At 52.1% G+C, this 12992-nt stretch overlaps 1 protein-coding gene across 2 annotated transcripts in view; it reads right to left on the reverse strand.

The window, feature by feature from the left end:
- The window catches only part of ZFP64 (ZFP64 zinc finger protein), a 64950-nt gene that overhangs the window by 10249 nt on the left and 41709 nt on the right, over positions 1-12992 (reverse strand). Inside the window, exons 1-3 of one of the 2 annotated variants that reach the window (XM_037133666.2) lie at positions 9324-9470; positions 4270-4419; positions 3974-4036 (exon numbers count right to left, since the gene is read on the reverse strand). In XM_037133666.2, coding sequence (XP_036989561.1) covers positions 3974-4036; positions 4270-4419; positions 9324-9429 — 319 coding nt within the window. In that variant the 5' untranslated portion in view covers positions 9430-9470. Of the gene's footprint in view, positions 1-3973; positions 4037-4269; positions 4420-9323; positions 9471-12992 lie in introns of those variants that run through there. The other variant, XM_037133665.2, reaches the window with a different exon arrangement.

Here is a 12992-nt window from a genome sequence, read left to right on the forward strand (position 1 = left end):
AGTCCAAGGACTGATTTTCCCACGCCCCACACAGAAAGCCGGGAGCAAGTCTGCATCTCGGCCTGTGGCACCCGACCTCTCCGGTCCTCCAGGTGCAGTCTGGGAGTACTTGAGACGCTTCGGGGAGAGTCTGCGGTCAAAGTTATTGTCACGCTCCCACCACGACAGGCTTTGTCTTGTCCATCATGGACAACTTCAGTGACGCAGGAGCAAGGACGGGCGGGCATGCTGGTACCTCAGCCCTCAGGGCTTCACAGCCCCGCCTCCCAGGGACGCACAAGGGGGGCCAGTCTCACCATCTGATTCGATCTCTCCCCCAAACAAGCCTTCTCAACGTCCCGTGTGTGGAGATGGGACGTTCGCAGAAGCGGCTTCTGCTGCAACCCACTGGTCGTCTGAGAACGAGACGACCTGTACCCAGGTGGCGCCCTTTTGACAGGGACAACGGACAAACTGTGGTTTTTCCCAGATCTGATTCGGCAGAATCAGCTACGGGAGGCTGTCACTTCAAGGAGAGTGGCCAATACTGCAATGGTGACATGTGAGCTCTGAATGTGAACGGCAGGGCTGCAAAACACAGACCTGCTTGCAGCCTCCTGGTTCTTAGTTTGGGGTTTTTCTTTAAAATGAGATTGGTAATATTAACAGAAGAGATTTTTTCCCTGTGGTACAGCAGCATTTGGAAGAATCACCTAAGTTGGTAAACCAGCATTTTCCAAATGACCAGCGCATGGCACTTTGCACGGTAGGTCAGAAACTGAGCTTGAGTAAGTGCACTCAACGTGGAAAACAGACCCGTGGATTCTAACTTCACCGTCTGAAACGTTTACGTATCTGCGGCTGCAGATTCTACTTAGCAACTCCTCGTCAAGAAACTACCACCTGCTGTGTTGGGACACAGTACCACAAAATAATAATTGTCTGAGAACTATCCACACAGCCTTCCACCTCCAATAATACACAGGGTGGGGCACAAGAATGAACTCCGTGTTTCCGCACCCACGGCTGTGAACCTGCTTTTGTCCACCCTGTACGTGAGACCAGATGCTCTTCCCAGGCATCAGCCAAAATGACAGAACTGTGGACTGTGGACAGGAGCGGCTGTGAGCACGCACCCAACTAGTAAACAGGACACGAGACACGTGCAAAGGTACGAACAATGCCACTTCCTGGTTCGGAACAGAGCGGGTTACTGTTATTTTTAAGAGAATAAATACTTTAAAATTTCGGATGGCTAATGTTGCAACTACAGATAAAACAAAATAGTGGGTTGAGAACCACTGTTCTACTTATTTGGCAAAGATGTGGGCTCCAGTTTATTAATTAATTAATTAAGATGTTATTTATTTACTTTTAGAGAAAGAGAGGAAGAGAGGGACAGAAACATTGATCAGTTGCCCCTGGCAACCCAGGCAGATGCTCTGACCAGGGATCAAACTAGTGACCTTTTGCTTTGTGGGATGACGTCCAGTTGAGCCACAAGGGTCAGGGTGAAACTCAAGTCTTCAACGGTCACCGCCAGGCCCTGGCTGGGTGGCTCAACTGACTGGAGCATCCCCTACAGCAAAAAGGTTGCAGGTTTGACCCCCAGGTAGGAAACACACCTAGGCTGAAGGTCTGAGCCAGCAACTAATGGGTGCTTCTTTCTCTCTCTCTCTAAAAACCAATCAACATATCCTCAGGTGAGGATTTAAAACATAAATATCACCTAGCCCTGGCTGGTGTGGCTCAGTGGACTAAGCACCAGCCTGCGAACCAAACATGGGTCACGCGTGCACACACACACACGTGGCCACCCTGCCTCCCACCCGCAGCCAGCTCGGGGACACCCTGTAGCCTACGTCAGTCTTCTTCCTTGGTAAGAGAACCTTCTCTTTGTAGCTGCGCACTTGGCCACGCAGATTCAAGGCTTCGTTAGCCCACGTGACATGTGTTAACATGTAGGGTGTGTCTTTGAGGTCTGCAGTATGTCATCACAGACTGTACCGCCAGGGTCGGCTGCATCGTTGGGGTGTCTCAACAACAAAGTAGGAGCCCGAGTCCCACAACCCGTGCGTCAGACGCCGCACTTAACTGGGGCCAGGTTGCAGGATGGAGGTGTGTTGGTGTTAAAAGCCACCATTAGTTGGATTTCACTATGTCACTAACAGCAAGGGACACTACTTCTGGGTCACAGAGATGCAGTGAGGCCCCACTCCCCTCTCCTACTTTTCACTGGCTAGGAGACTCAGAACTGGAGGAGTAGCCTCGGACCCAGAGAAGGGGCCCAAGTGCACGTCTGTTAAAGGAGCAATCGGTCCGCACCCCTCACTTGGTATATCCGCCAAGGACAGGGCCTCGCCAAGCCCCATCATGTTTTCAGTACGCCCATCATGCTCTGTGTTACTCCAATAAAACACTATTAATCTAGCTGCTGCGCGTCTCTCTCTAAGTCCACCCTTGCGTTTAGGGCCTGATAATTCTCAAAGTACCTGCCTGCACACTGTAGAATTCCGGCAGCACTTCTGGCCCCCACCCGCTAGATGGCGGTAGCACAGCCACAGTGGAGAACAACTAAACTGGCCATGTTCAAGAGTCTCATCTTCGTTCAAATGGCTCCTGCAATTTCCAGGACACTGTCATTCCAGGAGCCTTGTCTGTCAAGGTGAAAATCAACCATTCCTTTCGCTAAGATGAGGCTTTTCACAGTCCACCCTTCTGGGGAAGAACTGACCCTTTGTTCTCTTATTTCCAAAGCACCATGCCCCTGTCCAGAAAGCTGTCTTAATGGTGGAGCTGCAGCGTTTGAGCTGGGCACGTCGCTGCCCTTCTCGAAACCATTTCCCAGTCCCTCCCAGCCCCCACCTCCGCCCCCGCCAGTGCTTTATGTGGCCAGTGCTAGGTTCAGCTCACTGGCCACAAGGTTTGCTGCTTCTGGGGCAAGAGGGAGGGAGGCTGAAGCCCCTTCTGCTCCATGTCCCCTTCCCACTGGTTAAGGAGTCGACCTGGAGATGAAGCGCTCCGTTAAGGATGACAGAGCCAACGTACCGGCTGTGGACTGCTGGCTTCTTAAACTGTACCGGGGAGAAATAAACCTGGTAACGTTTAAGACGCTTAGTTTGGTTCCTGTAAGAGCCAACAGACTGGTATCCTAACTCATACGGCCTAGCACAGGTCTACACTAAAGACCAAGGTTGGCCAAGTTCTATAAAAAGCCAGAGGGTAAATATCCCCGGATGGGTGCACCACACCGCCTCTCTAGCACCGGTTCAATAATGCCACTGTAGGGCCACCGTGCCGGGACCCTGGCTGCAGATCAGGGAGTCCCTTCTCGCCAGCACTGTCCCCAGGAGCTGGTTGCGGCTTGGAAGGCACCTTTCAGAGGCAGCCTCTTCTCTAAGGTCCCTACAGCCACAGGCCTTGTGCAGCCCTTCCTACCACCACCTCTCCAACCTCATCTCATGCCTATTTAAGAAAAGGGGGAAAAAAACCCATGTCAGTAAATTTCTGAGAGCAGACTAGCCGACTGGCTCTGGATAAAGGTTTCTCATTAGGTTATAATTAAGACATTGGCTGGGTCTGCAATAATGCGAAGGCTGGACTAGGGCTGGAGGGTCTATGTTCAAGTTCATGCAACATCTGGTACCCAATTTTGCTCCTTCCGAGCCTTCGCACCTGCTGGCTGTTCCCTCTGCCTGGTATGCTTCCTTTTTCTCCCACCTTTTATACTTCAAGCCGAGATTCTGTTCTTCAGAAAAGCCTTTCGCGAGCAGCCTAAGTCAAATGCCTGTTATAATATAGGTTCTTTAGCAGTTTCTCCTTACCTGTTAGTTGCCATTTTTGCCTGTTGGACCAAGTTTCACGAATCAGAGACAGTCACCTGTCCTGCTCACCACTATATGCCTGGCATTTAATTCAGATCCCCTCCCCAACCCCTTTGGTATTTTTGGGTTTTTTTTACACTAAAGTTCTGAGCAAATGAATGAACACCTACCCGTGTGGATGCGCAGGTGGCGGTCCAAATCTTTCATGCCGTGCACAGTTTTGAAGTGGCAACCTAGAAGGGAAAAGAACGACACAGCTCTTCTTAGAATGTAACCTCAAAAACGGAGACGCTAGTATGAATGGAGGTTCTGATGAGTCCCACGCTGAGCTCTTGAGGCCGAGGGACCCACAGAGGACGTTCCCGGGCTCCGTGCACAGAGAAGAGTAGCAAGGTGGTGAGCAGGCCCATGGAGGGGCCCGCCTAAGGGCGCCTGGAGGGCTCAGCAGCTCCTGCGTATTCTTTACCTGGGTAGCAGCAGTTGAACGTCCTCTCTCCAAGGGTGGCTGCCTGTTCCTTTGACTCGGAGGGAGGAGCCGAGACTGGGGCTTTCTGGGTGTCCCTGTTGTCAGTGGGGGCGCAAGTTGGCTTCGGAACATCATTATCTACTTCTGAGGCTGAAATGGAGACAAAAAGAATGTAGCCACCATGGTAAGCCTTGTAAGAGGGCAGGTGCGCGCTCACTTCACCTCCCTTCACCGCCTCTCCAAAGAGAAACAAAACCCACACTGAACACTGACAGCCTCGCACATGCTGGTCTCACAAAAGGTCATGTTCCTCTCACAGCCCATTTCCAGGAAGTGCTGGGGACAAATGGAACAAGGTATAATGACAGGGACGAGCCTGGCAAGATCCAGACCGTGAACCTTTGCAAAAGCGCTCCTCGGAGACCTACTTTGTAAGGTCGTTTCTGGTCCGTCCTGGGCCAATATTTTGTAAGAAGAAATAAACACAAACTATGAGAAAAGTTGCAATAAGATAAAAACAGAAGCCCAGACGTTCCTCTCAGCTAAAACAGAAAGCTGGGTCATGGCGACGGCAGGCTATTTTTAAATGCTTACTCTCGATGTCTGAGCTTGTTTTGTCTTGAGTCAGTAACAGGCCACAGACTGCACACCAACCCTCACTGCTCTCCAGGATGGAAACGCAGGTGTTTCAACCCGGAATGTGAAAAAAGGAGGGGGAAACCAGGAGCTAAAAGGCCTGATGTGATGGCCTGTCCTATCAAGATTTGGGTTCTGATTTAAAACGTACTGCAAAACCATTTTAGACAGTGAGATGCTGAACCCTAACTGGAAGCTTCATGATGGGTTGTTTTATTTTTAAGGTGTGAAGATGAAATTAGAATTTTTAAAACTTTCTCATAGTTTGGGGATGGATATTTACAAGTTGCACATATGTATGATTTGCTTCAAAATAATCCAGGGCAGGGGGACAGTTGTATGGAGAGCACAAGACTGGCCACGTGTCATTCATTGCTGAAGCCCAGCTCCGGGTCCCTGGGAGCCCAGGCCATCATTCTCTCTATTTGCAGTAACGTCAAACCTTGTAAAATCGCCGTTTTCCTGGGCCCAAGTGGTCCGACGACAATCTCATATGGTTTAATCTAATATGTAGTTTTAAGAACTCCCGTAACAACGATTAAGTACTCCTAAAGAGGTGCTCTCCATAGCTGAAGTCCTTAAAAAAAAAAAAAATCCTGACTAATCTCTGAATCAGAGGCCAAGGTCGGGCACTTGTTTGCACCAGCTACAGAAGGTCGGTTCCACTTTCCTCCAGAGCGTGTCAAGGGAAGAACCGTGAGTTGCGTGCGGCACATTATGAGGGCTTCCGTTCTAGGCACAGGGCTTGCTTCGCCCCAATACTAGCTGTGTGCTTACTGGCAGCTCACGGAGCCATTCACCCAGCCGTGAAAAGGAGCCACAGCCAACAGAGCCGAGCAGGCCCGGTGCAGGAAGCCCCTCAGGAACAGGGCCTGAACAAATGACCGAGTCCTGTGGCTCACAACTGGGGTCCTCCTGTCCCCCAGAGAACATCTGGCAATGCCCAGAGACACTTCTGACGGCCAGGATCATGTGCGTGATAATGGCATCTAGCGGGTAGAGGCCAGGGATGTTGCTGAACACCCTACAATGCCCCAGACGCCCCCATACCTGGATCAGCACCATCTGAATTGTGGGTTAAATGTGAATTCCCAGGGGTGGGTGGGTGAGGGTGGATCCCGGAAATCTGCCCCTGAAAGCACTGCCCAGGTGACTGTCATTGGCTCCAGACCGCTGGCAAAGGGTGGTCACACAACAATGACACCAGTGTGACTGGCAGCTAGTTGGCAAAGCAGAACTTCAGGCCCACCCCCGGCTCCGTCCTCCTGCAGAAGCAGCCTGCACTGTAACAAGGTCCCTGGGGGAACCCTCCGCACATGCCCGGAGAAGCACAGCTCCAAGTGCCTGCGCATCACACCAGCATCACCCGGAGGGCTTGTTAAGAGACACAAGTGTCTGGGCCCCACCTCTCAAGTTCCCGATTCAGCAGGTCTGGAGTGGAGCCCGGAATTTTTCTGACAAGTTCCCAGCTGATGCTGCTGGTCTGCGGACCACACCTTGGGGACTTCTGCACTGTGAGGATGGAAACTGACTCAGAGGAGACGCTCAAGTTCTCAGCTGACTAGGACTCACAGTTATCGTATCTGAAGGTCATCACTATGCCCTTCAAAGAAAAACACAAAACCTTGTCTTACCTAGAATTCCCATTTTAAAAAGAAACCCATCAGACTCTTGAGTGTCTTAACTCCACGGAAACCGAGACGGAAAAGCTGAAATCTACGTAAGAGGTTGTAAAGCACAGTGGTTCCTGGAACAGACTGGGAAGCCAGCTAGTCCATTTCACATTCCAGCTCTATCATTTATTACCTGTGCGATCCTAAGTGTGTTAACTAAACTTCACTGGCCCTCAGTTGCCACATCTGTAAAATGGGGATGTAGCCCCTAACTTGCAGGTTTACGTGAAGATTATTAAATTTAGCATCCATAAAAGAACCTAAGCCAGTACGATACAAACATCGTACATTTTCTTCACTGGTGTGTATATATGTGAGCCGGCAGAGTCTTGGGAGAGGAAAACGCATTGTGCAAACTGCAAAAACAGGCGGTGGGGAGACGGATGGGTTACAGGTATCAGGAAACTGTGTCCCGTAGGTATCCCAGGCCACCCAGGTAGAATGTAAGGGCGGGGCTCTCCTTCTCCTTTAGACAGATCTAGGGAAGCCCACTCCCTCCTGGGAAAGGTATCGAGATGGCGCTGGGGCAGACACCTTTCGGTTCCCAAAGGAGGGGGCACACTGGACAGAATCCGCTTTAACACAGTGGGCGCTTTCCAACCCCTTGAGAAACTTCAGATGCTCACTGCATAAGGTTGTTTCCCTGCCCCTGAGTTACTTTACTTTTTACTGGTGGGGATCAGCCCCTCCCTGCCCATGGACTTGCTCCATTACACCTTCTCGAAAAGCTCCTCTGGCTGCAAAGCCATTTCCAAGAGTGGACCAAAGTGGGGGTTGGGGGTGGGAGGCAAAGCTCTGGCTCAGCATCACAGACTGAAATACAGGTGGAAAACCCCATCGGCTGTAAACCTGCGTTTTCTCTGCACAGGTGGCCGGTGTTGAGGTGTGTCTCGGGGCATGATTCTGATTGTCCCCCGCTCCCACAGGGGGCACCCCAGGAATGCACAATGTAAAACACCCTCCCCAAGGCCTTCAAACCCAGGACCTGTGCTGTTTGCAGGAATAAAAAGTAGCCCGCAGCAGGAACTTTGAAAAACAGTGTGGGGTAATTCAGGAAGTCTTCAATAATTGCTTCCCCCCACCAAAGAGTCAACATCCCCAATAACTCCCTAATTCCTCTTTCGGAGGATCGGCAGGAGCCCAGCCCCGCCCCAGAAGGACAATTCAGGTCCAAACCACCTGTCCCCATTCTAGGCCTTGGGCAGAGTGGTAGTTATGGTGGGTTGGTTATGGTAACTCAGGCTGCCCAAGCTTTAGTTTCAAATACAAACTATTAATTCAGGAGTGGCGTGGCTAAGCTTTTGGCCCTCCGCCACCTCCTTTGGAGTGTGTAGTTAGCAGTGTCCCCGCTGCTGCGGGTCTGAGCCTTCGCGGAGAGGAGACCCGAAACCCTCCCCCGCTCCCACCACTCCGGGCCAGGAAGATGCCGGGGAAGGGGAGAAGATAGTTGAAACTCCTCTCCCCACTTCCTTCCGAAGAAAAGGTAACAGCTAACCACGGGGGAGGGGGGAGGGGGTGGGGAGATCAAGTAGGAAGCTACCGAGTCTGAATCTGAGTGCGTGTGAATCACACGGCGAGCGCTTTAGAAATGCAGATTCCGGACCTCACTCCACCCCGGACATTCCAAGGGGGGGGGCGGGCGCCAGAGAGCAGCCGTTAAAATTCGACTGGTTAGCAAAACTCCTGAGCCTCAGGCACATTAGAATTGGTGTCTGCCGGGGTCACAGGGTGAGAAGTGCTGACCGGGGTGTTAGGGTAGCCGAGGGTCTTTCTGCTTTGCCCCGACCTCCTCAGCCACATGGTGCCCTGGGGGAGCCCGCTAAGTCTTAACTGTGGCACTGCCCTGCCCGACATCCCCTCCCCCTAACGGCTCCATTTCTCTAGGGTAAAATGCAAAGTCCACAGGGACCCCCCGGGGATCCCACCACCTCTCAGACCTCATCCGACTCGCTGCAGGTTTCAGCCCGCGGACGCCCTAGCCTCCGCACTTGCTGGTCCCTCGGTTTGGAACACGCTTCCCTGAGGCCATCTCCAGGGCTCACTCCTTCACGACCTTCGATTTCACTCGACGGTGCCCTCCTCGGTGAGGCGTGACTTGGACAAAGCATTTTAAGGGCCCGCCTGTCTTCAGGCCTCATATCTCCCTCCATGCTTCCGTGATCCCCCAGCACGCACCCCTAAACACTTCACACTCCACGGCTCTAGCTCCTGTGCCCTGTCTCTCGTCCCTACTGGGCCAGGAGCTCCAGGAGAGATGGAATTTTGTTCTCCTAGTTTGCCACTGTCCTTTCCAGGACTTAGCCCAGTGTACCAGCTGAGGCCCGGCCCTTTCTCAGACATTTCTCCTAGAAGGTGGCCCTGCGCGCCGGTCTCACTGCCTACTTTCCAGGCGCTTGGCCGCAGCCCAGCGCCGGGCAGCTCGGGGACCCGAGTTCTGACACGCCCGGCAGACAGACTGGGAAGGGGTCTCAGAGCATCCTCCCAGCGTGTTTAGGAGATGGCCCGCCGTTTACAAGCGTTTGGGAGGAGCGGCTGGAGAGGCCCATGCAGAGAGCGGAATAATTTACCCAAAGGGAGTGAATTTACCAGGATGGGGGGAGGGCACAGGGGCGCCGCGGTCGGAGCGCCAGGACTCAAGTAGAAAGCTTCATCCGCCCTTCCACGCCTGGTGCCGGGACCTCGCGCTCGCGCGGGTCCGGAAACCCCGGAGAAACGGCGCCCGGCCGCGACCGCAGCGCTACTCACCTGGACCCCCCACCACCTCGCCGGCTGCCTCCGCCAGTTCCCGGGGCGCGGGCTGCGGCTCCTCGCAGGGGAGGTGCTGGGGCTTCGTCTGCTTGCGCCGCGACATGGCGTAAGGATCCAGGCTCCGGCAAGTCCCTGCGAGTGGCCTGCTCGGTACAGCCAATTCCCGGAGTTCGGAAATTACACCCCCTCGGCCTGAGCGCGCATGTCTTGGCAATTCTGCTCCGAAGCGGAGCGGGGCGATTTATCACGAGTCCTGACGGCTGATTGGCCCGGAGCCAAGGCCTCGGGGTCCAGGGGCAACGCGGTCCGGGGCCTCGCCGCCCACATCGACCCGGAGCTCGTCGGAAATGCAGACGCTCGGGCGCCACCCCAGCCTCGCTGCTTCAGAATCTGCATTTTAACAAGCTCCCCAGGTGATTCGTGTGCACGTTCAAGTTTGAGAAACCATGTCTGCATTTTAACAAGCTCCCCAGGTGATTCGTGTGCCCATTAAAATTTCAGAAGCACAGCTCTCCTCCAACTTTAATGTGCGCGGGAATCGCTGGGGATCTCGTTAAAATGCAGATTCTGACTCAGTGGGTCTGGGGTGGGCGGCCCGAGCTTCCGGGCGATGCCGGGACGGCCGCTGCGGAACGGGCCGCGCCTTCGCGTGCGGACTTAATTGGCCCGGACACTGGGGTTGTCGTCCTTAAAGCTCCCCAGGTCGTCGGGAGGGGCAGCTCGGGCCGCGAGGCACGACCTCCGCTCGTGATGCCCAACCTTGGCTGTACAGTCGAATTTAAAATTTAAACGAGGCCAGGGTGTCCCCAGCTGCAGTGTCCTGGAGAAGCCGGTTAAATATACAGATTCTGAAAGTTTTGGCTTCAGGTGGCGGAGCCCGGGAATCCGTTGGTGCACAGCGCCGCCCCAGGTCTAAGGCCACCAGGGAGAAGCCTCTGGGCCGGCGCGCGCGGGCGCCGCCCAGCAGGTGAACGGGCGCGGTCCTGCGGGGACGCGGGCGGGGGCGAGTACGCTAATTGGCGTTCGTGCTCAGACTGGCTGGGACTTAAATGAGACCCGAGGGGAGGGGGGAACCCCTCCTTGCACCAGGTGAACTGCATCTTACAGGGATCAAGAAAGCCAACCCGCACCCCCCCCAGGTGTTTACTTTCTCCCCAGTGGGGTTATTCCTGGAGGCGGGTCTGTGGCCCGAGCTTGCCCGAACCTGAGAATCACGTGGAACCTTATTTAAAATGACCCAGCCAGGTTCAGCTCTGAATCCGGGCACGGGCCTGGGGATCTGTATTTCCAACGGCGCCGGGGTGGGGGCGGATTTTCCGCTGTGGCGTGTGCAGGCCTCCTGGGGATGCACAGCATCCGGGAAAGGTAACCCGGTGTGGGGTTACCGTAGGCAAACCCTAGGGGAAGGCGTGCGAGAAGAGTTTTTACATTTCTCAAACACTGAGCTGTTTTCCTCAACCTTCCTGATGATTTTCAAGCTGTGGCTGGATTCTAGGGATGTTTGTGTAACTGGAAGGTGAAGTCCCTCGAGGTTAAAATTTTAAAAATTCTTTAAACGATTTAAAAGTTTTCTCTGGGGTGTGAATATAGCTACACAGAAACGTAATGCCGTTTGGAGACACACGTCTGTGCTCGGATTTCCCGGGCTCCTTTTGGAACGTCGCAGAAGGATACTGAGTGAACTGGCGGCAGTGGTTGCCTCTGGGGAAGCTGAAAGGGGGAGCGCACCCGACGCGGAGGGTGGCTGACGTCGGACACCTTTGAACCACTGTGACACGCACGCGTTTGGGCGGAGCTCTTTCTTTCCTCCTCAGTTCCCGGGGCACGCAATCGGATTAATGAATCCCTGCCGCACGACACCTTGTCATTACTGAGCCACCGCTGGCCTGTATTTGGCTGTTTGTTTGCTCCTTGTCTTATTAGGGTATAATACACACCAGGGAAACCACCCCAAAACTAGGACTTTGACTGTAACCTACGCCTCCCGCACCCCTACTTGCCCCCTCCTCTGTTATAGCCATCAACCTAAACCCTACATACTCATTCCTTTGCTTTTTCTTTTTAGCAAGTTTTTTTTTTTTGTACCTATAAGTAGTCTTTAAAAATGTATACCACTTTGCACTGGTTGGGTAGCTCAATGGGTTAGAGTGTTGGCCACATATGCTAGGGTTTGGTTCCATCCCTGGTCAGGGCACTTGCAAAGAGCAACCGATGAATGCACAAATAAGTGGAATAACAAACTGATGTTCTCTCTCTCTCTGCCTCTCTCCTCCCTCCCTTTCTTCACCCTCTTCAAAATTAGCAAGAAAAAAATTTTAAAAATATGTCATTTTAATTTTAAAAGAAGGTCATAAAAGGGTATGTCATCTTCCGGGAATTGCCTTTCCCACATTTGTCCGATTACTAAGATCGTCTTTCAGTCCATTGCCGTCACTAGCATTCACCCACGCCGACTGACACGTGATATTCCACAGTGTAGGCACAACGGCTTTCGGCTGTCCGCTCTGCTGCCGACGGCACACAGGTTGTTTCCTGGTCTTTGCCATGTGTATAGTGTACCCATGACCTATGCTCCTTCTAGAAAGTGTCAGTTTCTTACATGAATGTCCATATTGGTTACATTGCAGGTGACTAAGAGATGCCAAAGTAGTGGCCTTGATTTCTACTTTCCCTGCAGTGGAAGAAATATTGTGGAATTACATCCTGTGTCAGTTTTTGCCAATCAACTTGACATATAACAGTATCTCACTACGATCATGCATGTTCCCTGTGCACAGTGCTTCAAGAAAAAAAAAACAAGTAAATGTTTTTCACAAATGTAATGACAGCAACTGACTAAATTTGTTTCATTTTCTTTGAAGGCATTGTTTTAATATTTCACCCTATCTGCTTTTAAATTTATGGTGCTAAATTCAGTTTAATACCATGTTTGGTTTTCATGGCTTGATGGCAAGGGTCATAATTGAAAAATTGAAAAAACAACTCACAGGATATAGACATCAAGATGAAAGCAAGGTGTCACTAGCTGTGCTTAAATAAGGTATGATAACCCTTTCTTCACCCCATTCACCATTCACTAGTCCTTTTTTAAAAATCCAGCTTATAAATTTTCACCTTTCCTGATCATCAGTCAGGGGCGTCTGCAAATCAACTGAAGAAAGAGGATTCATGGCTCTGTGTTTAACACACGGATTTCAAACCCACTGAGCTCCTTATTTGGAAGATGTGTAAACAGATCAGAAATCCTGCTGCTGAGTTTAAACACACGGATAGAGGTTTTTGTATGCGAATTTTTCATTGTTTTCAGCAATGGGATCACTTAACAAGGGACTCGAGGCCAAACATGCATTTCAAAATAACTTCTCCACTGGGCATTTCTCTTGCAAACTAGTCACTTTCTCAAGTCTTTCTATATCACCTTTATCCTGATATACTGTGGTTGTTAGGGGGTCCCCTTTCTTCATGGAAAAAGTCAGTAAGTTTTCAATGCTTGTCATTTTGTAAAAGAAAATGAATATCTGTAATTTTGAGAACCAAGTATTTCGCCCAGAGGTAGCCAGTGCACCTCGGGACTCCACCCGATCCTCCAGGCCACCGTCTCCAAAGCACTCACAACTCCGGAGGCTCTGCAGTGTGATAACTGAGCACCAGGGAGCCTCGGTTAGG

The sequence above is a fragment of the Artibeus jamaicensis genome, unplaced genomic scaffold, assembly GCF_021234435.1.
Source record: "Artibeus jamaicensis isolate MK-2021 breed Jamaican fruit bat unplaced genomic scaffold, CSHL_Jam_final contig_685, whole genome shotgun sequence".
Taxonomy (NCBI): Eukaryota; Metazoa; Chordata; class Mammalia; order Chiroptera; family Phyllostomidae; genus Artibeus; species Artibeus jamaicensis.